This window comes from Heterocephalus glaber, unplaced genomic scaffold, assembly GCF_053883595.1.
Source record: "Heterocephalus glaber isolate CG9 unplaced genomic scaffold, H.glaber_assembly_v1.0 deba00000676, whole genome shotgun sequence".
Classification (NCBI taxonomy): Eukaryota; Metazoa; Chordata; class Mammalia; order Rodentia; family Bathyergidae; genus Heterocephalus; species Heterocephalus glaber.
Window position 1 is genome coordinate 11123102 of NW_028258156.1, and position 27322 is coordinate 11150423.

At 34.2% G+C, this 27322-nt stretch overlaps 1 protein-coding gene across 2 annotated transcripts in view; it reads right to left on the bottom strand.

Moving 5' to 3' along the window:
• LOC147829256 (histone deacetylase 9-like) overlaps nt 1-27322 on the bottom strand; it is a 193400-nt gene that overhangs the window by 50163 nt on the left and 115915 nt on the right. For both annotated transcript variants that reach the window (XM_087206452.1, XM_087206451.1), the window contains exons 7-8: nt 19849-19982; nt 6753-6837 (exon numbers count right to left, since the gene is read on the bottom strand). In XM_087206452.1, coding sequence (XP_087062578.1) covers nt 6753-6837; nt 19849-19982 — 219 coding nt within the window. The remainder of the gene's footprint in view (nt 1-6752; nt 6838-19848; nt 19983-27322) is intronic.

Sequence of the window (27322 nt, forward strand, 5' to 3'; positions counted from 1 at the left end):
TACTCCATATGACAGGAACCAAAAAAAAAGCAGGAGTAGCTATCCTCTTGGCAAATCAAGTAGATTTCAAACCAACACTGATTAAGAGAGATGAAGAAGGACACCACATCCTTGTAAAGGGAACAATCCAAGAGGAAGAGATGACAATCATAAATATCTATACACCAAACACTAGTGCACCCAACTATATAAAACAAATACTAATGGACATGAAAAGTCATATATGCACTAATACAATTGTAGTGGGGGACCTCAACATGCCACTGTCACAAATAGATAGATCAACTAGACAAAAAATAAGTAATGAAATACTAGAACTCAATCGAACTCTTGAACAAATGAACTTAACAGATGTTTACAGAGTCTTCCACCCCACAACATCAGAATACACATTCTTCTCAGCTGCACATGGGGCATTCTCCAAAATAGATCACTTACTCACACATAGAACATGTTTAAGTAAGTGCAAAGGAATTGAAGTTATCCCCTGTATATTATCAGACCATAGTGTGATGAAATTGGAGATGTATAGCAAAAGAAACTTGAAAAATTTCATAAACACATGGAAATTGAACAACACCCTTCTGAATAACCAATGGGTCACAGAGGAAATTAAAGAAGAAATCAGACAGTTCCTTCAATTAAATGACAATGACAATACAACATATCAGAATCTATGGAACACAATGAAAGCAGTCTCATGAGGGAAATTCATAGCAGTGAATATGCATATTAGGAAAACAGAATGAGCCAAATAAAACAACCTGATGTTGCACCTCAAGCTTCTGGAAAAAGAAGAGCAGGACAATCCCAGAGCTCATACAAGGGAGGAAATTATAAAGATCAGAGGAGAAATCAATGCAATGGAGACTAAGAGAATGATACAAAAAAACGAATGAAGCCAAGAGTTGGTTCTTTGAAAGAATCAACAAAATTGACAAACCCTTAGCCAACCTTATCAGGAAAAGGAAAGAAAGCCCAAAATCCATGCAATGAGGAATGAAGAGGATGAAATTACAGCAGACCCAGCAGAAATCCAGAGGATCATCAATACCTACTTCCAGAACCTATACACGAATAGGGTGGACAACACAGAAGAAATGGACAGATTCCTAGATACATATGAATTACCAAAGTTGAACGAAGAAGACCTAAAAATTCTGAACAACTCACTATCAACCAATGAAATTGAAAATGTAATTAAAAACTTATCAACTAAGAAAAGCCCGAGCCCTGATGGCTTCACTGCTGAATTCTACAAGACATTTAGAGAGGAACTGCTGCCACTACTGTTTAAACTCTTCAATGAAATTGAAAGGGAAGCAATATTCCCAAATTCATTCCTGGAAGCAAGCATCACCTTGATCCCCAAAGCAGAGAAAGACCCAACTGAAAAGGAGAACTATAGGCCAATCTCACTAATGAACATAGATGCAAAAATCCTTAATAAGACACTGGCAAATAGAATGCAGAAGATCATCAAGAAGATCATACACTGTGATCAAGTGGATTTCATCCCAGGGATGCAGGGATGGTTCAATACACGCAAATCAATCAATGTAATACACTATATCAATAGAGCCAAGGACAAAAACCATATGATTATCTCCATAGATGCACAAAAAGCATTTGACTAAATCCAACATGCATTTATGATAAAAACCCTACAAAAATTGGAATAGATGGTCTCTAGCTCAAACTGATAGAAGCCATCTATGAAAAACCAACAGCCAATATCATATTAAATGGTCAAAAACTGAAATCCTTCACACTAAAACCAGGAGCAAGACAAGGATGTCCCCTATCACCACTCTTGTTCAATATAGTTCTGGAAACATTAGCCACGGCAATTAGACAAGAGAAAGAAATAAAAGGACTAAAGATAGGTAATGAAGAAGTCAAATTGTCATTATTTGCAGATGACATGTTACTGTATATAGAAGACCCCAAGAAATCCACCAAAATTCTTGTAGACTTAATGTCCAAATTCAGTCAAGTAGCTGGTTACAAGGTCAACACACAAAAATCAATAGCTTTCCTCTACACCAATGACAGACTCACTGAGAGAGAAATAGGGCAAATAATTCCTTTCACAATAGCATCCAAAAAATTGAAATACCTAGGAATCAACCTAACAAAAGAAATCAAAGACCTCTTCTATGAAAACTATGGCACTCTGAAAAGAGAGGTTGAAGATGATACCAGAAAATGGACAGACATCCCCTGCTCCTGGGTAGGAAGGATTAATATAGTGAAAATGGCCATACTTCCAAAACTGCTATATAGGTTTAATACAATTCCAATTGAGATCCCAGCAGCATACTTCATGGACCTTGAGAAAACAATCCAAAAATTTATTTGGAGCAAGAAGAGAGCCAGAATAGCAAAAGCAATTCTAGGTAACAGAGACATGGCAGGGAGTATCACAATCCCCAACCTCCAACTATACTACAAAGCTACTGTGATAAAAACAGCATGATACCGGCAAAGAAACAGACCTGAGGACCAGTGGAACAGATTAGAAGATGCAGAAACAACGCCAGACACACTCAGCCACCTCATCTTTGACAAAGGAGCCAAACACCCTCACTGGAAGAAAGATAGCCTCTTTAATAAATGGTGCTGGAAAAACTGGGCTTCAACTTGCCAAAGATTAAAACTAGACCTGTATCTCTCACCATGCACTAAACTAAAATCAAAATGGATTAAAGATCTAAATATTAAAATAGAAACTCTGAACCAGTTGGAACAGAGGTTAGATAGAACTCTTGAAGACATCAGTGTCAGAAAAGATTTTATGAACAAAACCTCAGTTGCCTGTGAACTAGCACAAACAATCAACAAGTGGGATCTCTTCTTATTAAAAGGCTTCTGAACAGCAAAAGAAACCACCAGCAGTGTGAAGAGACAACCCAGAATGTGGGAAAAAATCTTCACCTGCTCTTCCTCAGACAAAGGTCTACTCTCTCAAATCTATAAAGAACTTAAAAAGATCAGACCTCCCAAATTTAATGACCCAATCCAAAAATGGGCATCTGAAATGAACAGACATTTCTCAGACAAAGAAGTAGAAATAGCAAATAAATACATGAAAAAATGTTCAACATCACTGGTCATTCCAGAGATGCAAATGAAAACAATGCTGAGATTCCACCTCACTCCAGAAAGAATGGCTGCTATCATGAAATCAACCAATAACAAATGGTGGTGGGGCTGTGGGGAAAGAGGAACCCTGCTCCACTGCTGGTGGGAGTGTAGACTGATGCAACCACTTTGGAAATCAGCATGGAGATCCCTCAAAGGACTACGACTGGAAGTTCCATTTGACCCTGCTATTCCACTGCTGGGGATCTTCTCCCAGAAAATTAAAAGAATCATACCACAGTGGTATATGTGCGCCCATGTTCATAGCAGCACAGTCTGTGATAGCTAAAACTTGGAAACAGCCCAAATGCCCATCAACTGGAGACTGGATAAAGAAAATGTGGTTTTTTTATAAAATGGAGTACTACTCTGCCATAAAAAATGAGAAATTAGAGACATTTATAGCTAAGTGGATGCACATTGAGGTGATATTCTTAAGTGAGATAAATAGGACACATATGTATAAATACCGAATAGTTTCTCTGGTGTGAGAAACTGAAAGTGTAAATAAGGACTGAAATGTATAATAGGTAATGTGAAATAGGAAGAAAAGGGGCAAAGGGGTAAGGAAGTGAGAGGGCTAGGGGAAAGGATAGAAGGTAATGGGATTAATATGAGAAAATGGAAAAATAGGAACAAAATCTTTGTAATTAGGGAGGACTGGAGGGGTTCAAGGGAGAGCTGGGCAAGGGTGGAAAATAAGAACCAAGAGAGCCTATGTAAAGGTGCAAATTTCCAATGATGAATGTCTTTATATTGTATACCTAAAATGTACCAATGATTAGAATGAATAATCAATAATGTAAAATAGGAAGAAAAGGTCCAAAGAGGTAGGGGTAGTGGGAGGGGCAGGGGAAAGGAAAGAAGGGAAAGGAAAAATGCTGAGAAATGGAAAAAATGGAAATAAAGTCCTTGTAAATAAGGACGGGTGGAGGAGGTTAAGGGAGGGCTAGGAATGGGGAAAAAATAAGAACCAAGATGCATTATGTAAAGGTACAATTCCCAATGAGAAATGTAATTGTGTTGTATACCTACAATGTACCAATAAAAAAGTTTAATTAAGAAAAATTTTCCTTTCCCTTCTTTCCTTTCCCCTACCCCTCCCACTTCCCCTACCCCTTTGGACCTTTTCTTCCTATTTCCCATTATCAATTATTCATTCTAATCATTGGTACATTTTAGGTGTACAATATAATGACATTCATCATTGGAAATTTGCACCTTTACATAATCTCTCTTGGTTCTTATTTTCCCCCTTTCCCTGCTCTCCCTTCAACCCCTCCATCCCTCCCTATTTACAAAGACTGCTTCTATTTTTTCATTTTCTCATATTAATTCCATTCCCTTCTTTCCTTTCCCCTACCCCTCCCACTTGCCCTTTCCCTTTGCCCCTTATAACTTCTTTATCCCAGAAACATTGCTTCCTTTTTCCTAACTTTTGTGCCTCGATACCTGAACAACATGTCATATACTCAAAAATGCTTATTGAAGAGATTTGCTCAGGAGATATATAGGAAAAATAATTAATATTCTGCATGTATAATGGTAAAATAATGCTATGAATAAAAGGCAATACTATGTATATGAAGACTGAGATATTTTTATATTATCTATGACCTGTAAGGGGGCATTAGATTGGATGTAGGTGAACAAGAGGAGAAGGCTTCAAAGGTCGCTTGATTCTTCACCATGAGATCTGTAATGCCATGTAATGGACCCTCTTCATCTACTCTCAGTGGAAATGAGGCAGATGGTCAGGATAGTGATAAGGTTTCTACTCACATGTATGAATAGCATTTCCTCTGGGTCTTTGTCAGTTCCTTTACCTTAGACATATCTCAGACTTGGCATGGTATCACTTATTTGAGCAAGGTAAGTACAAATAAAGAGCAAAACAAAGGAGTGATAGAAGAAAACAGGGAGATAGATTTTTTTGCAAATGGGAAGGGATGCTGGGGACTGAAAACAAGAGAAAAAGGAAAGAGAGGAGGAAAGAAAAAGATTTAAGATGTGTCAGGTGTTTATACCAAATATACACCATGAATGCAAACATTAAGTGTTGTAAACATGAACTATAACTAATAATAATAACAACAACAATGAAAATAGGGATCAGAGATTTAGAGATGGAAGGAGGGAGGTGGTTGAAGAGGAGAATAAAAAAGAATCAAGCTGTGTTATGTACATATACCTACTCCTTGAGATTAATGTAAATTATGTATAGCAAACATGTGCTACTAAAACAAGATGAGAAAAAAAGACTTGGCTCCTTAGTATTTGTATGTTTATTTTTCTGTTCCCTGGAAATATTATAAACTCATAGTTTATTCCTCTTATATTACCCAATAAATGTTTATTGGACAAATATAGCCCACAATCCAGGAATGAATAAGATTAAGTAAGACTGAGGATTATTTTGGGTTTGCATATGGTAGGATTAGTAGATGCTCACAGTGTCAGAGGGATGGACAGTACAACTCCAGTTGCACCCATTTCTCCAAACTGCTACTAAGCAAGTGAAGGCAATGCCTCAAAGAGAGGGCTGGAAAGTGACTTCTTCAGTGGTGTTTGAAAATTGCATCTACAGGACACTCACTAGCAAAAGAGTTTTCCTGATTCTTCTTTGCACCAATTTTTCCTTCTGGTTTTTCTCTTTATGCTAATTTTCAGATTAATTCGCATGGGGAGGAGGGGTGTGGAGAGCTGAGAAGAGAACTGGATAATAAAAAGTCTCTGAACGAGAAACTAGAGGCATTTATAGCTAAATGGATGAACATTGAGGTGATACTCTTAAGTGACATAAATAGGACACACGTGTAAATACCGAATAGTTTCTCTGGTGTGAGAAACTGAAAGTGTAAATAAGGATTAAAATGATTAAAACAAATAACTGATAATTTGAAATAGGAAAAAAAGGTCCAAAGGGGTAGGGGAAGTGGGAGGAGAAGAGGAAAGGAAAGAAGGGAAAGGAAAAATTATGAGAAAAGGAAAAAATGGAAACAAAGTCTTTGTAAATAGGAAAGGGTGGAGGGGGTGAAGGGAGGCCAGGTAATGGGGAAAAAATAAGAACCAAGATGCATCAGGTACAAGTACAAGCACTCAATGATAAATGTAAATGTATTGTACACCTACAATGTACCAATAAAAGAATTTAAGCAAAAAAAAAAAAGTTTCTGACTTGCTCTGCTTTGTTAAGTTCGATTTTCTTATAAGGTGGCTTTCTCATTAAGTTTTTCCTTTTCTGACAAAAAAACAGGAGATGGTTGCAAATTCCAACATCATTAAGATATAACTTACTTTCAACTGAAAGGTGAAATATTGGGCTGCCTAATCACAATTTCTAAACTTATTCTATTGTTCTTGGTAAATGCTTAGTGGGAGAAATGCAGAAAAATGTAAGTATGTGGAAAAGGTGAGAAAAATAAAACCCCAAATCTAGAGTTTTTGAGTTATTTCATCAGCATATGATGAGGTTGCCACATTAATGCCATAAAATATTTAGGTAGTAACATGTGCAAATTAAAATAACTATTTTGTGCTCTATTCTCAATATAATCTCAATTACTTTTACCTGATTACAGATTTTTTCAAAAACTTTAAAGACGTACTTTGAATTTCAATAATCTTCTGTAAAGAAGCCACAGCATTCATATTCGGAGTTTGGTGGAGAATATCTTCAGCAAGCGGTTCCAGCTGCAAGAATAGTAGAAAAGAATATGAGCAGAATATTATGAATTTATAGTAGGTTTCACACAAGCAGAGCCAACTGAAAAATGTAATCCTCAGGAAACTCTTGCTCCAAGAACTACTTAACATTTTACCGATATCACTTCTACATAGCCAGTTTTATTTTGTTTTGGACCGATGTAATTAAATTCCAAGGAGGTTTTCTATTGGGCATGAGATTAATCTATTAAGTTCCTGAAGCAGGTGCATGTCTGTGTATTAGTCATTTAAAATCTGAGTTATTTGTGTAATTTCTGTAAGTTCTTCACAAACCAAATTCCATCATGTCTACATCTGCAGCTGGGCCCTGCCAAACAAAATCTCAGGAAAGTTTCAGCAGACAGAGTGGGCAGTCTATTATCTATATTTCTGCAGCGTTTGTACATCTAACCACCTTACACATTCGAAACACTTCACTGTGGAAACACATGAGGCTAAAGCTCTTATTCAGATACGATTTAATAAAGTAATGGAGAAAGTCTTTGAATAAAACCAAGGTAAAATGTCACATTTTCATTTAACTTCTTATTCATAAGTGTACTGATGGCTGCCTGTAAGCACAGGACAAATTCCTTTCTTGCAAATAGATCATGATCTTCTGGAATTACACTGATTTTTCATGGAGGGGCTCAGCAAACATTACTTTGCAAGAAATGAAGAGGAGCTTTAAATAATTTATGGAGGGTATTTGTCAAAACTAAGTCTGATGATGCATCTCTGGGAATGCTTGGGTGATGAGCTTGGCAGGTTGCAGGATACTTACAAACAAAATAGCCATCCAGCTCAGTGACCCAGAAAGCAAAGAAAATTAAAGCAACAGAAGGATTCACAAAAAAGTAGTTTCCCTAGAAAACATAAAGTTAATAGTCTCGAATAAAAGCTGGTGTTTATTATGTGCCATGAAGGGGAACTCCTAACACTAGTCGTACCAAGGAATGAACTCATCAGCGTCTCTTCATCTATAGGAAAAACTAAAAAAGGTAGGGATTACAAGTTTCCACAGCATATGTGAGTGCATCTTCCCCCCAGGGCCTCTCTGAATTGATTATTCTACACTTCAATCATGGAATCTAAAACAATAGCACCTTTCTTCCAGATGCCACAGGATAACAGACTAGCTCAGGGATATTTATATGCGAGTACATTCAGCAAATATAACTTTCCGGAGTGTTTTTCTTAGCCGCCAGAGAAAAACCTTTAAAACATCCAAAGGCTTATGTGCAATACAGTTTGAGGAGGGGGAAAAATTACCACCCTCACTCAGTGTCAGTGAAAGGTTCTGAAATCTCAAACTCTTAAAATTTGCTAAAATAATTTTTTTTCAAAATCTGGTATTTCAGATCATATCTTCAAGAATATGTTATCCTTGTCACACCCTCAGAACCCAGAGGAACTACTGAATCATACACTGGAGTTTACTTGGAAAAAGCTTGCTTGAGAATTAGACAGGGTTGAGTGAGCCACCGTCTCATAAATAAGCTTTTCTTTCACTTCTTTCTCAAAGCTTAGAGAAAATATTTTTTTTATAGAATTCAGGTATGTTTTACTAATAAAATATTTTAAAACATCAAATTCAAGGTAATGTCTATCACAAGTGTAAGTCCAAGCACAAAGTGATGTCACCCTAACAAGCTTCCCTTTGACTTCAGAGAAAAAATGCTAACAAACTGAAAGGCTCTGGCTCCTGGAAGGAAGGCTGCAGGCAGAACACAGACCATAGATACAAAAACCTAACTGCTGGGACTGTCTGTCACACATTGAGGTCTTTGGGCTTTTTTGAAGATGTGAGTTACATAAGAAGTCTACATGGTTCAGGGTGTTGAGAGCGAAAATACAAACAACCTTGAACCCAAAAGTTGGAATCTTCACTTAGATATGAAAAAGTTTTGCCTACTTATAAAAGCAACTCAAAGGATTAAGGCAATTAAATCGATCATTTAAGACCCACAAACCTTTCCCTCCATGTTTTCGGTGGACGTCATTTAAAGGATTTAACCTTCAGTAAATTGCCCCAATTTGTTTCATTTTGAGTATATACACAAAGACAGAGCTGAATTCAGAAAACTCTCAATGTAGGTTCTTTATTTTTTCTCCGGTAGCTATGCAGAAAAGGCAATGGCTAACACTCTCCCAGCTGGCAGGAAGACAAGCAGCATTTAGAGCATGTTTTCATAAAATTAAATCCTCGTATGGAGGGACCATATATTTGAGATGTGTTTTTTAGAGAGTTTGTTGATTTAATCACTCACAATTATAAGCACTAGAGCCATCTGATTGAAGCATCCATTTGATAAATATTTATGAGTAGGTCATTATCAGTAATCTAATAACTAAGTAATGAAATAATATTAAATAAATAGTAATTTTTTATAAATTTGGTGGAAAAATTAAGAATATGCAGTAAAGCTATGTTAGGCATTTAGTTTGGCCCATAAGATTTAGCAAAAATATTAACTATTGTGGCTAATCAGAATTAATAAAAGATAAATAAGGAAGAAATTTATGCAAACCAGAGAACATCTGCATGCAAAAAATTACAGTAAGATAAAGCAGATGTAAGAACTATCACATACTCATCATGTTATCTGTGTTGAGCAATTCCATTAAGTAATGATAACTATCATGGAGGTATTAAGACACACTCTATAATCTGAACACAACCTCTTGACATACAAAGCTCTCATCCAGCTATGGTAGATACAAAGCTTAATCACAATCACTGCAGCAATTCTTCATACAAATTTTCAAGCTCAGTGACAGGAAAATGTATTTTTCTACATCTTTTACAGAAAGTTTGGATACTGTATTGACACAATTCAGATGTTTGTTCAGTTGCACATACCATGTGATTTCTAAGTACTAAAGCTATTTTAAAACACCCTAAAATTTTGGCCATTATCATCTGTGAATAAGTAATTTTCAGGTTCTTTAGAATCAGATAATTTAGATCATGAAAAATCATTTTAGTTGGCTAGGATCCATATGTGAAAAGAAGCAAGGGATATCCTTGGAGAAGCTCTTGATTAAGAGTTTTAAAGCACTCTGTACTTATGAGACAGAAAATCACTCACTGTTGTTTTCATGATTCAAAACAGAATGAAAAATAGTTAAACGAAGTCCTTGAATATGTAACAGTACTTGAGGATGGATGTATAACTCATGCAAGCAAAGCATCCACTAAGTACTCTTGTTACCTTGTATGTTGTTTTGGTGTTTCCCTAACATGTCAAGGATTTTCATACTTCTATACTTTTACTTATTTAGATCCCTCTGACCTTTATTTCTTTGTTTCCATCTTTGAGTTGAAACCTTACAAATCATTCAAGGACTAGCACTAACATTTCCTGATAAAGCAAATTATCTCTGCCTCTGTGGCATCAACCCTACATACATTATATCGTAGTCAACCAAGGCTACCATTCTCTACTTTGTTATGAGTCATTTAAAGACAAAGACAGAGTCTGGTACATGGTAGCATTTAAAAAATGTTGACCGAATGGAAGAAGGATTAATTGAAAGGAAGCATGAAGCGGTAGTCTTCATTTGTTCTCCACAACTAACATACCTAAGTAAAATAGGTCCTTCGTCTTGTTTGCCTGTTGTAATCAGGGAATGTTTTTAAGGTGACAGGCCAGAAAAACAACAGTGATAATTTATTTTGGCTTCTAAGGTAGACTTGCCTAACTTGGGACAGTTATTTTCTCCTCTGTGTTTGCAAGGTTGCCTGACATAGAGACAGGTATTTCCCCTAATCCGATGTGCAGAGAAATGGAAAAAAAAACACGCCCAGAGCAAACAGAGGCAAAATGGCAGTGCCAAAAATTAAAAGAAAAAAAATGATCATTCCCAATAGAGTAGCAATGAAAAGTAATTGTATGAAGACAAAATGAAATGAGACTTAAAAGGCACTAATTTATCTTCAGTCCTATTTGGGGAGAACTGGGATCTTCACGGCATCCGTACTTCTAATCCACATACAAGGTATATTTTAAAAATTTAATTGAATGTTTGTTAACTTCTCTAAAAACATTTTACAATTTTATAGTTGGGAGTATGTTTCAGATAGATTTATTTGAGGCATTTGGTATGTTGAAGCTTCTGTAAAATGTACATACATAGGTGTGTATGCACATATATATCTTTACATAAAATACATAAATATAATTCGTCCTACAAAGACAGAATTGCACGATATGTATTGTATAATTCCTTGTTAAGTAAAGGAAGCTTGAAGTCTAGGAATAGCTTACTAATAAAATACAAAATGTCTATTCTTTTTTCCACTCTATGAGATGGAACCTAAGGCCTTGTACTGAGCATGCTCTCCCACTGAGGTACACTTCAGCCTTTTGCATTTTCTCTTATATTTATATCTGTTTTAGCATATAATTTTATTTTTTGAAAAACTTTCAGAGATAATAATAGATTTATAGACTTGTAAAAGTAGTACAGAATTCCAAGGTTAGGGGAAACTTCACCCAGTTTTGCCTAATATTAAATAGTTACATAAAGCCAGTACTTTATATTTTTAAACTTTATTTCTTGCAGTTATGGCAGGTATATAAGTATATAATTGATTCCCAATTGACTTTTTAAATGTTTTGAAATTTTCATTGATTTTAATTAAATTTTAATTGACTGCCAACCTTTTAAAACATATGAAGTAATGATTAGATGAAAATAATTTTATAGATTTTCTACACACACAATCACATATCATCTGTGAATAAAAAATTTATTTCTGTCAAATTTGTAGTTGTTATTTCCTTTTCTTACCTTACTATGGTATATGATTCACACTGCAATGTTGAAATGAAACAGTAAAAATATGTCTTAGTTTTTATTTCAAGGAAAATAATTTCATATATCATCACAGCATTGTACATAATACCTTCAAACCTCATAGGCATCAAAAGTAAAACAGAAATAAAATACAGCATTTTCCTAAATTTTTAATGTAATAAAACACTACATTAAAATAAAAATTAATAAACAATAGCTGACTGCAATGAAAACAGATGAATCTTAAAAGCAAAGTGTTGAGCAAAGGAAGTTAGAGACAAAGGAATATATTCTGCATGGCTTCCTGTACATATAGTTCAAAATTGGGCAAATTATTTATAGTGTTAGAAATTGGAAAATTGGTTCCTTTCAGAGATGAGAAAGGGAGTATTGGTTGTAAAAAGGAACATAGGGTCTTTTAAGATGCTTACATTATTGTCTCTTGACCTGATTCATGGTTACATATGTGACCTTTCTGCAACGTATCATTGAGTAATATATTCATATTTGTACAATTTTCTGTATGAATATTATATTTTACAGCCAACAGTTTAATGAGTTATATTCTTAGATATGGGCCAAAAATTCACTTACAAAGGGAAATGAAAGCCCCTGTATAACATTTAAACTAATTCAAATAAAATACAAAAAAGCATTCAGTTGTAAGAATGAAAGATGTTGTGGAACTTTGGAAGAATATGATGATCAAGACCAAGAGAACAAGGGAAGCATACTGTGATATAGACTTGAACTTCCATGCTGATGAACTATTGTCAATTCCCTAGTGAGGAGAGGTTGGTTGGTGATTAAACCCAACTCTCATTTAAATAATTGTCTGCAATTAGTTGTATATGTTTAATTTGATTGCGTAAGTAAATCTGGTTATAATTTTATCTATTCAGTGATTCATGAGTCAGTCCTTCTCAAAATAACCCTTTTTATTTGTTTTAAATTACTAATATACTCGACAAAATAGGGTGGGGAGGGGAACTAAAATTAGGAGAGAATGTATTGACAATCAAGTCAGTGTACTAATAATCAAGGTTATTTACATTCTGTCTGGCTGTACACTACCTATGTGTGAATGCTGAAGGATGAAATCAGCACAGCAATAAAGAAACATTTCCTGTAAACAGCAGTTATATAGGTTTAAAAAAGTCTTACAAGAGTAACAGGAGGACTGAGATGCAAAGAAACAGTCATGGTCATTCAGTTCACATGTGATATAGAGGGAATTCTTCAAATAAGAGGAAACAGGGACTAGACAATGAGATTACTATTGTTCTTACCATTCTATCAATTGAGTCTTGTCTAAGACTATTTTGGCTTGGAGAAAGGTAGGTGAAAAGTTACATGCATGAATGCAAGGAGAACAACTATGAAGAAATGCCTCTGTTTCCTATCAAATTCAGAGAGTATCCTATAGTTTCCAGTACACTTAACTATGAAAAGTTCGCACATAATTATATAGTTAAACATCTCAGGCAATAACCAGCTAAGCAAAAGTGAAGAACAGAAAGCATAGTGGTGTACTGTAATGAGCTCACTCCTGTAATCCCATCACTCTGGGAAGTGGAGAAAGGAGGCTTATTTAGCAACTTAGTGAGCCCCCCATCTCCAAAAAATAAATAGATAAAACGAATAGGGATCTAACTCAGTGTGAAGGCTGAGTTATTGAGTTGAGGGATTGGGAAACACACACACACACACACACACACACACATACACACACACACACACAGGAAACAATGAATGTAATTTGTTGGATAATTCATACTATAAATATTCTTCTTTTCTTATCATTGAGATAAGATTGTGGTTATACAATATAATGAGACAACAGTTTGAACTACACAGCAAAGTTAGGGAATTATCATATACAGAGTCCATCAAAAATTGTATATACACTTCAGAAAAAGAAAAAAAAAAGAAAAAGTATGATGTTTTTCAACAGATGTTGTTACCCTTGTATGAGGACCCTAGAGAATGCCCTTTATCACAGAAAACCCACTACACTTCCAGGCTTTAGAGAAGGAATTAAAAATGCATGCTCAGCAATCTCAAGGCCACGGTTATTCAAGCAGCAGTTCGCCACACTAATAAATGTCTGGAAGCTAATGGCCACCACTTTGAGCATCTCTTTTAATTGTAGAGCCCAACGGTAATTTGCATTAATCTCATGATGTCACAAAAATTCAGCATGAAAATGTTCATACAAGTTTTTCTTTTTCTGAAGTGTGTATACATTTTTGGTGTACTCTGTATATATTGAAAAGTACATTTCTCACTATTTATATTGAAAAATAAAGTTTCAAAACTGTCAAAGGGAAGTTTATTCAGGGTTTTCTGTAGTTTCCCAACACATTACCCATAGTGTGGACATCAGTTGTCATAATGATGGTTCAGTTCACATTTTATGCCCCAAATTTTATGTTATTTGCCCATTTCCACAAATAAGTTGAAATTTGACAATTATACATATGTATGCTTCATTTTCTCAGGCCCTTGATATTTCTTTCCCTGATTGGATTTAAATTACTTCCTCTTCCTTTAATCTATTAATTTCATGTTTTAAAATTTATTGCTCTTTTGTTTTAATAAAGAGATTTTTGTACTATATTTTTCCCCAATGTTGGCTTTTTTCTAAGAATACTTGTCTCATATCATGTAGCAGTGGTGTGCTGGTAAATGTTTAACAGCCAACTGTCTAAAAAATAGCCCTCATTTGGCCTTTGCTGACTTCTGTGGTGTAAACACTCCTCCCGTGGCCTGCTTTACAGTAACTGACCACCGTGATGGCACTGTACTCAGATTTGAGTAAAGATATAGAAAATTGAGGCAGCGAGAGTCAATCATAGCCTATCATTTTCCTTTTAACACCTTCTGAAAAAACCTAAAGACAAGGAAGACAGAAGATACGCACAATGGAGATTTGAATTATCCAGACGCTTATGATTCATATGGTGTTCACCAAGATAGATGAGAAAGATGGCTCGTAAGCATTGCTCATCCAAGACACGCAGCCGCGTAAGTCATACAAATACTGAAAACTATCGCCTAATGATATTTTTCCAAAAGTAGTTTTACTCTCTTTAGAATATCCATACATTCTCTTTCAGAATACAAAGAGGCTTCAAAGTCTAAAAGAAGATCACAGAAAACACCATTCTGGCATATTACACATTTTCCCCATGTTTGGTTCTTTCTTCTACTCATGAATTGCAACTACTTAGGAGCTTGTAAGCTTTCCCAGATTCACACCAATTCCCCAGTGGACTAAGCCTCAGCCCTACGTAATCTAAAGGATAAAAAAGATGGCTAAACAACTTGCCTATTCAAAATCCAATGCAAACAAACCCCTGATGAGGAACTTGGACAACAACATCTGAAGAGTTCACCTCAGGGGTGGTTGTCAGCACATATTAGAATTGATCTAGAAGAGTTTTTCAGCAGTTTTGGAGCAAAAAGTCATTTAAAAAAGATTATCAACAAACACAATCACTATGCTTAGTCACTGTGAAATCCAAGTCAAATGTAAGCAGCTGAGCAACTCAACAGGCGAGAGTAATTATTAAAAAGAGAGAGGAAAGAGGGGAGGGGAAAAAAGGAGGAAGGGAGGGAGGAGAAAGAAAATGAAAGAAAGGAAAAAGAAAAAAAAAACAAAAGCAAACTTTAAAAAAAATAGTGAGGGAGATCAAGAGAAAACATGTATTCCCAAGTGCAAATGCTGAGCTTTGAATCATACAGGCTCTACAACATCTCAGTAGCTTTCTGGTCTATGTTTCTATGTCTGTCTGTTTGTCTGTCTATCTCTCCCTCAAGCTTAAAACTATCATTTTTCAACCTGTTTTGACAGGTGGTCTTTTAATGGCTGTGTTCTCAACTCACTGCCCAAAGCTTCTACTGCTATCTGTTCTCCCCTTTCCTTCACTTACTTGAAGGTTTTCCATGTTTTCGTTTTAGATTCCATAGGAATGGCAACTGGTAAAGCTTTTCTCACCTCCTAAGAAAATTTCTTTCAAGGAAGCAACCCAGGGTGCTACTAATTGGCTTTGCATAACAGTAGGCAAAATTGGCCTTAAAGCAACTGTGACGCTGCTAGCCACCCCCAATACAAATCACCAAGATCAGATTCTCTGGAAACCTCTCATATGTTTCTATTACTAAATCTAAAAACTATATGCCTGTTTACACAAGGATCCTTGATGCTTTCCCAAACAACCTCATGATTCTTCTCATTTAGAAACTCACATCAATTTCGTGCAAACCCCAAACTGATGTTTCTAAGTGCTTCATTGAAGAATTTCAAAAATATTCATCATACACCAATTGGACTGATAAATCTAAGCTCTAAACATTTCCAAGAAAAAAGACAGAAAATGGACTTCTGGTATGTCTTGAAAATCAGTTGCCTCTAGGAATTTCCTGTACCATGCTCAAATTAGTTTTAATCCAGTAGTATATTATTTTGACTGACCTTGTACATATTTCTTAAAAGAATAGTTACAAAATGTTTTTGTTAAGTAGATCATTTTCATGATAAAAGTATTTTAAAAGAAAAAATGCTTGTCTTGGGTGTGGCACTCAGACAACTTGATTTTTTTAAAAACCAACATTTTTGGTACCGATGTATACATCTACACTGAGATGTGAAAGCAGCAGTTCCTGCTGATTTTACAATTCCTTTGGGTTATGTAATGCAAATCATTTTGCTGATAATAAGCCATAAGAAGTAGTATTTTGCTGTATTGACATGGCCTGGCCAAGAACAACAAGGAAAAGAAATAGCATTAAAAAAACTGGCAAAATGTTTATGAATTCTAATCCTCTGCACATGAATAAATACATCTGACAAAGTGCAGAGTCCCTCAAAGAGGCCCTTCTTGACCTTCCTAATTTGAGTTCAATGGCTTGTTCAATGTTGAGAAGCCAAAGTCGGTTTTGCCAATGTTTCAAGCTTAAGCTTTACTATACTGTGTTATTTGTAAAAGTGAAATCCCAGATAATAAGTTATAATTGCTCTATTAATCACTTGAAAAGGGGCTTTGGAGGAAAATTGAGATTTGAAATTGCGATAATTGGTATCTGAAAGACGTCTTTTAATTTTCTTACTTAGAGCTTACCACATAAACCTACGGTGAAAACTGCATGCATGCACTTTTTAAAATGGTGAGGTACATTCAATATGTCTTATATATTATTTTTTAAAGGAATGAAATTTAAAACTTCAATGTGGTCATGATGACATTTGACTTAGGAAAAAAAATACCCAAAACCAGGCCTTGGATTATAAATTATATTGTCAATGAATGTGAGAAGAACTCTTTGTTTCTTGAGTTGTTTCAAACATTACATTTTCATTTCCTTTTGTTCAAATGAATTATAATGTACAGCACACCTATTTTTCTCCATTTTTCATTTAAAAATCACTCTTTTTCTTAGCTTTGTTACTCTGTATGCTAATAGATCCAATACAACACAATTTATCTTTCATTGTTCAATATATCAACTCCATCTGTTACCCTTAAAGAAAATTGTGGGAAATCTATATTTTTGTTTCTATCCTTAAGAAACCTTAATAGAAAAAGATGGCCAACCAAAGAAACAAAATGGTGTTTAGGGTATTACAGTAACTAGATCACACTTAATATAAGACATCCAGAGAATTAAAGTTAATTAAATAGTCAGTATATCCTAAAGTAATCATTTCAGTTATTGTTTCCTGGAATTGCTACCAATCTTTACAATCATATATACAGGAGTTCATATCCATTTCCCTTTCTCTACCTCAGGCTTGAACATTCTAAAAAAAAAAAAAAGCAGAGAAAGACACACATTTCAAATTTTAGTCAGACAAATTATGAAAAATATGTGATGCCTAACAACTGAGTATGTTCTGAACTATAGTCATTTTCTTAAAGAAAGAAATCATAGGAGAGATGATTCTACTTCTCCTGGAAAGACTCTCTTGAAGGAACAGAGTTGGGTCAGGTTCAGAGATTATAAGAGCTAAAAGAGAGAATTTCATTTGAATGGGTATGTTTAAAGAGAGCCACTGAAATCTGTAATTTCCTTCCACATAGTTGGAAAAGTAGTTTACTTTTGTAGCTGGGTAATGTCTCTTTTTGGGCAGGTCAATCATCCATAGGGCCATAATCCACAATCTATTCCGATTTTCTCCACATCTGGTGTAAGCCTTTATAATACAAATATTAAAACCAGTCTGCTTCTCTGAAATGTTTCTGTAGTATTTAATATCGAATGAGTGATTTGAAAATATATGTGACTATGCAAAAAAATGTCTGGTGGGTAAGCACAGCAGCCCAATATTAACTGATAATATAGATACAGCATTTTTTGGACTCCTTCTTGCCACAAAAAAACCCCCCAACATTCTGTTTGACATTATTGGTTCATAAGAACCTCAGAAGGACTTACTTTTTAGAAAATCTTAGACACTTCAAATCGTGTGATATGACACGGTAGTCCATTGTTGATACTAGTCACTAGGTAATTACATCCTTTGGGTTATTTTATTGTACAAAATTATACAACAGAGTAAGGCAGTTGAGAAGTGCTCAAGTTTTCTCACTAATACTTATTTTCAAATTTAAAATGTGCATACTTATTTCAATAAACACTTAAAATAATCATGTTGAAGCACTATAAGTTTCCAAGATAATGATGACCAAAACCTTGTATGTTCAAAGCGTAGAAGCTACTTTTCTTTGGTAAAAATCAAAGGCAAAGGAATGTGTTATTGTTAAAAATAGCATGAATGATTTTTTAAAAAGAATTTTTTGTATACAAGAGGTGATCAAAAATACAGTGAAATGTTTAAAAAATTTTAAAAATATTACAGTAAAAGTCACATTTCCATTAATATTTTAAAAAATACTCTGCCTTGCTTCTAACACACTTATCCCAAGTTCTTGCCAGTTCCTGAGGCAGTTCTGGAAATCCTCTTTCGTGAGTGTCTTTACTGGGGGCTGATAAAAAATACAGTGAACACTGTTGCTGAGTGCCATCTACTGGAAAGGCAGGCTCATAAAAACATTATGGTGTCCTCATCCAATTTATTTGTTGGATCTGACGCTTTGGGATTTCTGGTTCTTCCCCAAAGTCAAAATGACTATGAAATGTAAATGTTTTGAATTGACTCAGGAAAGCTAGGCAGCCATGACAACATAACTAAAGACACACATACAAAAAGACTTCCAGAACTGCTTCAAAAATTGGCAAGAACGCTGCAGTGTGTTCAAAACAAGGGTAGATATTTTAAGGAGGATTAATAACAACATTTTTTACAATAATTGTGTTTATTTAAAGACACATCATATTTTTCAGTAACACCATATATGTTTATTTCATAAATCAAATCAGATTTCAAGTTCACAAAAGAGAGGCAAAAAAATACAATAGTCACAAAACTGCCATACATTCACTATGAAAAATAAGTGAATTGATAATATTGATGAATGCATGCAGACTTTGAGGTATGTGTTGAGTGCCTATTAATTGGTACAAAAAATTGTCATGATCTAAACATGAACCTCACAACAATTGGCTCTGAAACCTGCAGAGTGGTCAGAAAATTGCACTGTAATTTAGTTATGTAATGTGAAAGAGAAAAAGAATGACATTTGGCCATTTAGATTCAAGTTCAGATCTTAGATTTAACACATTCTGGCTGCACGACTTTCAAGAGTGTCTCAATCTTTTTGAGATTCCTTATCACCATCTGGAAGATTAAACAGTATCTATTTCTTAGTCTGGAAAATTCTTAAGTAATGACAAAAACAGTTCATCAATATTTTTGTGATGTTTTGTGTTTTGGATCTAACAAGCCTAAAAAAATTTTTTTTAGTTTAATTTCTTATCAAACATTTAAATGCTTATTTAATTGGGTCAGTAGACAAAACATTCTCATACCCAGTGGTTAGCTTTGATCACTTTTGAGCTATGTACAAAAACCTGATAGAAAAGAGTGATACATGGAGTCTATCTATATCTGGGAAAAATCTGTATCAGATAATGTAAGAACATACAAATTGTCTTACTGAAGGTGTGCCTAACTTTCTTAATGGTAAACACTGAGCTTTCTGAATACACGGAAATTTTAAAAGACTTAAAAAATACGCATGCACACATCCCTTGTCTTTTATCCCTACACTCTTTTGTACTTTGAAGTTTTACCTCATTTCCTAGCAGGGCATTGACACAGGCTTCTGAGGCATCACAAATGGCTGTGAGATCATGTCCTCCTTCGAGAGCCAACACCGCACGTCCATCAGCCAGTGTCATCAACTGCTTTGTCAAATGACCAAAGCCTAATATAACACAAACAGAACATTTCAAAGTATGAGAAAATGGCAGCTAAATTTAACAATCATTGAGCATTTATTCTTTGCAAGTTTTTTCACAGCACTTTTTGGTGCTAATCACTTAATATACATATAATAACTTTACAGGTTAGGTCCTCTTATCATCTCTACTTTACAGACAAGAGAAACGAAGACCAAGATTCCACAGCTAAGAAGCATCACATCCAAGAGAAGCACTGTCCATCTGGCTCTTCACTAGTGCACAGCACTGCCCCCATACCACATTCTGTATGCACCTATATTCAATCTTGAAATATTATTTAATGTTAACAAATATCCTATTTGGTGATCTTAAACTTCTCGTCTCCACCATTTGCCTTTACTGTACAATGAAGGGAAATTTTCTATACTTCATCTTTTATTACATTGCTATAATAGTAGATTTTAAATGCAAAAATATAAATAACATCTCTAAGTGTTATAAAACATAATGGTATGACAAACACCTCCTCACTCATCTTTAAACTTAAAAAAATAAAGTTAGCAAATTTTTGGACTTCTTTATATCTCTGACTGATAGCATCAGTCCTCCTCCCTGTGGGAAATCAAGACCCCAAGGTCATGCTTATAATTCCATTATTCTCCTTTGTTTAATTTGCTTGTTTTAAAACTTTATAAAAATGGTTTACCCTTTTGCAATTTCTCCTTCTCGGGCACTCTATTTGCTTACTTCTGTTGACTCATATAGTTATAATGCTTTGCTCTCTAGAATTTGTTATCCATTCTCCTACAGACAGATATTTGGTGTTTTTCTTACAAAAATTCCAGTTTTTTGTTATTTTGAACAACGTTTCAATGAATATTCTTATACAAGTCTTCTGGTGCACATATGCAAGAATGGAATGAAATTGTTGAGTTAAAATGTGCTAAATAATGCCAGATTATTTCCAAAGGGCTATTACTAGTCACCCTCTTAGATGCAATATATATAAGAATTCCAGTTTAGTCACATCCTTGCCAACCTTTGGTATAATTTGCTAAGTGGATGAATGAATAATGATATCTTATTGTAGTTTCATTCAGTATAAGAAGGGGGCTTTCTATTTCTAGTTTAAATCAGAGTTTTTATTTTAGACTTTGTTGAATTTAATCTAATTCTCTCTCTACGTACATGCTTTTTCCCTACAATTTAGTACCATTGTGAGTTACATTAATTAACATTCCTAATATTAAGCTATCATTGCATTTATAGAATAAAGTAAACTTGTTCATGATATATTATCTTTTTAATAAACAACTGGATTTGTGTTACTAATGCCTTGTTTAGGATTTTTTTCATCTATGTTCATGAATGGAGTTAATCTGTAATTTTTCATTCTTTTATTAACCATGTTGAATTTTGATGCACCTAGGACCCCCTTTTTTCATTGTCCAACCTAGAATGTGGGATAGACATTTGTAAAACCATGTGGGTGTTATGTTCTCTTTGAAGAGATTTTTAACTATTGATTGAATTTTCAAGGGATTATAGGGCTACTCATGCTTTCTATATCTTCCTGAGTTATATTTTTCTAGGAATTTATATCTTGTATGTAAGACTTTAGATTTATTGAAATAAAGTTGCTTATTAGCTCTTTTATCTCATTTTGGAACTCCGACTAGATATATGTGCTCAGTGTCACTCAGAGTTCCCTTAAATCTTCTAAATTCTCACTCATATTTTTCATTTCTTTCTGACCTGTATGACCTGTATGACCTGTATTATTATTATTATTATTATATTAATATATTATATTATATATATTATTTTATTATTATTATTATGTTTTTATTCAGATCTATCTTCCAGACTTTCTTTCTTCAGATGTCTTCAATGTGCTGTTTAGCACCTTTCCTGATATTCTCATTTTAATGATTATGAAATTTAATTGGAGAATTTCTATTTGAGAGTATTTTATGACTTTGTAGTCATTTTTTATAGTTTCTTACTCCTTGCAATTGTTTTCATTTTTTGCTTCTAGTTTATTCAGTGCAGTTATTTTATATTTTGTATCTAATATTTTAATTCTTTCAATTTAGTTCAGTCTTTGTCATTTCTCCTAATTTATCCCCACAGTTCTCTTTCTCCTCTGTTTATGTAGGTTTATTTTGTTTTTGTGTTTTGTATTTTGAGATTATATTCATTGCAACTTTATATATGAGAACAAGTTGAAGCCTGGTGCAATGGACTGAATGTTTGTATCTTCTTTGCCTCAAATGTATTTGTTGAAACCCTAACCTCCAATGTAATGGTGTTTAGAAGGGAGGGGTTTTGATAATAGTAATTAGTCACATTCTAGAAAATTAAAAAAAAATAGACAAGTACATAGTTTTGTTAATCTCATTGTTAAATATTCTAGAAAGATTTTCTGGAAATTTAGTAAATGTCACAGTGATAATTAAATATATATGTAATAATATATAATCAAGCCAGTATACAACCTTATTCATACTGAAGGTTCCTAGCAATTGAAAACTCAATGACCTAAAGTTACTACTGAGCAAGTCAAATCACATGTATTAAAGAAAACAATGAAAGAGAAATACTCAAATCTGATTTAAGTTCACCCTTTCCTCTAGGAATAAAAAAAGCCCCATAAAATACCAAATTTAGATGGGATAGTAAAAAGTGGAAGGAAAGAGTGGAATGAAGTTAAATCTTAGATCTCTATCCAAATTCCTCTTTCTTTTACCTACAGGGCGTATTTCCATTCACATGTTACCCATGTGATCTCTGGAGTCAGAGATTAAAGCTGCTGAACTCTGAGTTATGCATGCACAAAACATTCAAGTGAAGTAAAGAAATGAAATTTCTACAAAAACCATGACCTCTCTTCCAACCAAAATAGCATTTCAAGAATAATCTTTCAGTTTTATTATCCTAAGTTCTGCTATTTCCATTGCTACTGAACATATTAGAAACATCAGAAAGGCCAGCCCCATGTGGCAACTAATGTCAAAAGTAAGAGGTACAAGTTTTAGTGAAATGTGTGCCTGTGTGTGCATATCTACTGGGTTAAAGTTCATGTAACATTTTTTTAATAAGCAGGATCACAAATTTTATGCAATTGTATTTACTTCTAGCTTCACAAAAGGCCTAAAAGCTCATTGCAACTTGTCAAAGTAAACTTTACATAACATTTAGAGTTGAAAAGTTATCACAAAGACCTTCCTTGAAGAGTCCTAAGTATGAGTTCTGGTGGTTAAGGGATAAAATAAGAAGGAATGTCCACATAACGTGATGGCTCAAGCAAGCACTGGATGTGGAGGTGGAACTAAGTTCACAACATTCACGTGTACTTTAGTTCAGGAAGTGTGGAGGAAGGAGTGCAAACCTGAGGCAAGAACCTGGATGCTTGGGGCAACCACATGGCCAGGCTCGGGTTAGTAACTGGCTTTGGCTATACAATGATTGAAAATCAAACTCGGCAATTCTCCCTATTAGCTGTATTTACTATGACTGCATTCTGTAAGAAATTTTTTTTTTAAGGCAGATTTGACAACTTATACTCCTTTAGGCAATCTTAGAAACTGAGCCATTATTTAAATACTACCACTATCACCACCATTACTAAAGAACTCAAAATGTAGATTGGTTGTTTTAAAAAGAATTTTCTTAACATGAAATTATAAGCATAAGAAAGAAGCTACATTGCCAAAAAAAATTGTTTTGATAACCAAACACAGCTGAACTGGTAACTAGCAAGACGAAGACACTATTGAAGAAGAGAATTGGAAGGGCATTTTCAATTTAAAATCCTCTGTTTGGTTCTGTTAATTTCCAGAAGCAGATTTAATTTAATTTTCTTTTGCTTCTGAAAAGCCAACAAAATACAAACAAAATACACCAAATAAGTTGTAGAAATAGGAGTGATTTCAAGTTATCAGTTTTAGCTTATTTCTGATATGGTACAGGTCTTTGATATTGTGTCAGTATTTGTATTAGTTTGTATTAGTTTGCTTGAAATGAAAAGTTGTCCCAAGATGGCTCAAAGATTAAGCCTAATAACTAAGAAGACACCAAAGGATTCATCCGTCAAAATGACACGTCAAATGTTTCTCTATTCCCAAATAGTTCCAGGGAACAGTGGTAGTGAAGGGATATAGCCATAACTAGCTTCATTTTCATTTCCTTTAAGAGAAAAACCTAGTTTGAAAACCAAAATTAACACAGTTCATTGTGGAAAATATGGAAAATGATAGAAAAAATAAATAAAAATAATAAAAAACAAAAGCAAGATGATACTCTATGTGCTGTTATATTACTGTATTGCTTATTATTTAATAAACAAGTCCTAAAACAATTTTGTATCATAATAAATTCACAGCTTCATCATCAGAGATAGTCAATTCTGCTTTAGTGTATTTCATGCTTGTTTATATTTTCTACATAATGCAGAATCATATTTTAATTTTAAAAATTACTTGTACAAATGACAATATAATGAAAACATTTCTCATACTTTTACAATATCATTTTAATGATATTATAATATACCAGCCAATTCCATGGTTGTAGATATTTGTTTTAAATTTTCAGTTTTATGTATAAGATTGAAAATAATAGCTTCATATATAATAAAATAAACCTTATATGCAAGAATTTATCTGATTCTAGTGCTATTATGTATTTTTGAAGGATGGAAAGAACCTTGCTCTTCAGATTGCTGACTTGTCTTTTGTACCACAGTGTAGGACAGGACATCAGTGGGAAAGCATGTAAATGCAAAATGGGAACAAAGTGTAGCCCACACTTTACAAGTCTTATTCATATATACATATATATATATATATATGAATATATATATATATATATGTGTGTGTGTGTGTTTGACAATGTCTGTTGTAGATAACTATAATATTCTTATAGAAGGTCAGAGAAATAAGAGAGATTCCTGGAATGACATTTTATTATGAAATTGCAAATACTGTACTATTAAAAGCCTCTGAGGAGGTCAAAAATGAAGGAATTCTGCTGTGGGTTGAAGAATGAATTCTCTCCAAACTATAACTTAGTTCCCATTGCTATCCTGACATTCTGTAATGAAACAGATTGGAATCTAGAATCAGCAGCCAACTTCCAGAGAAACATACCTGGGCCATGATTCATTTGATTAATAAAGAAATAATGACACAAAATGATTGTGTAGATTTGACATTTTACTTCCACTTATTAATATCCTTACCTTGCTCCTACTCACCAGAAGTCTTCCTCTGTGTCTGTCAAGAAAACTTTGCATGAAAAATCAAAAATGATATTGGCAGCCTCCATTCCCATGCTACCATTCAGTAGAAGTAGTAGAGTGAAGGGCAGCAGTAGTGGAGGTCTTTTTTTAACACAGGCATCTAATCTAATAATTTTTATCATTTTTGTAATTCTCTGTCCTGTGGCTAAAATGTCTCAATACTGATCTTCTCATTTATTAACAGGTTAGTTTCATTTGGCTCTGAAATATTGGTAAAGACTGCATTGCATATTCAATATAGTAGAGATCAAAAGAGTTGCGCATTTTGCTCCATTTAAATTTGAAATTTAATTTTGCACATCCACAGACATATTTCCTATAGTTATATCCAGAAAGGATTACCAAAGAATGCATATACAGAGAAGTCTAATTTCAAAAACTGGAGCCATTTTGCTATTTTTCTGTCTAAAGTCCTTGGTCATTAATTCGCCACATTGTGCTTTGGGAAAATGCAGCCTATGTCAAGTTGAGAAAGAGTTTGGGGAGCATGTGGCAGTCTCATGTATTGTGAGGCTCTCCAGCAGGACTTCAAAGCAGAGTTTGATTGTTGCAGATGGGAGGAATGCTTTCCACAGAAATACCTTTTTAGCTGTAATTCATATGGTAGGCACTTGTGATTCGTTCCTGATGATGTTGGGATCATTTAACTCACAAAACCATTGTCGCTACCATAAAAGCCTTTCATCTGGAGCCAAAAAGATTTATTTCATGCAAATGAAAATTTTTCATTAAAGTAGCACCTTAATAATGGACAAGGATATATATATTTCTGGTGATGTTTAAAATGTAAATTTATGAACATATTCTGAAGATTCATTTCATATTAAGATCTTTACTTATTTGATGTCCCAGAGCCCTTTCCAAGTTCATTGAAACCGGAAATCAATTTTAGAAGAAATATGGAGAATATTATCATTAAATCTTTCAGTTAGATTATTCCAAGCAGTCCTATAAATATTGCATATGTTTTAAAGAAGGCACTTTCAACTACAGTAAAAATCCTTTCAAGCTTTTAGTCAGTGATGTTCCATGAGGTAAGTTTATATTCTCAGCACCTTTTGAAAGCAAATAAATATTTGCTTTGCATCCTAAACAAAGTCTGAAATAACGGAATACTTCACTGCCATTATTCCTGAAAAATAAAATGTATGCTCAGGGATTTCCAAAAATAAAAATGGTAAGAAACACTGACTGGCATTTTGACTGTACATCAATCCATCCAACTTTTATCCAACTACATATCAACTTTCATTAAATAAATACACTGTGCCAGAGTTCTATATATAAATCTTATGTGATAATATATTATATTTGAACCTCAGTTTTCCCACCAAGAGATATCACTAAATATGTATTCTACTTCACAAATTTGAAATGAATTTCCAACCATAAAAGCCACTTAAAAATAATAAACACAAATAGTATATGGAACAGAGCCTGCCACATAGCAGGTGCTTGGTATTTATTTTTTTAATGAAAGGTTTTAATCTTGAAATTTTATATCTAGAAGCAAATTTCAAGGTTGAGTATCTCAATTTTCTCACATTAAGAATGAGAAAATGAAGGCCCAGAAAGTTAAACTATCAAGGCAAATCAACAACAGAGCTGGAGTTAGAACCCAAATCTCTCAGGGAGTACATTTACCACTGTTCCTTGCTGCCAATTTAGAGATATTAATACTGGCCTTATTTTCAGATATGATTTCCAGTTCAAAAGGAGCTACTTCAGAAAGAGTTCCTCGACACCAAATGGTTTTTACAAATCATTGCTTTGGTGTGCTAAGTGTAAATAAACCAGAAGCATATGAATTAAATTTCCCTTAAAATATGCGAGTACAGTATAAAACCAGTGAGAAGAAAAAAATCCCTAGAAAATGCCTTTGGACATCATAGGGCTCTTCCTTGCTACTCAACAAAATTGATGTGTGCCAAACCCCAACTGCAACCTGATTTGCCAATCTCTACTTTTTACTGCTGTTTTCAATAATGAAGCAAACACATGGGCTCTATTATCTCATCGATGCTCATGCATAATTGGCCATGTGGGATGGAATCAGATCAG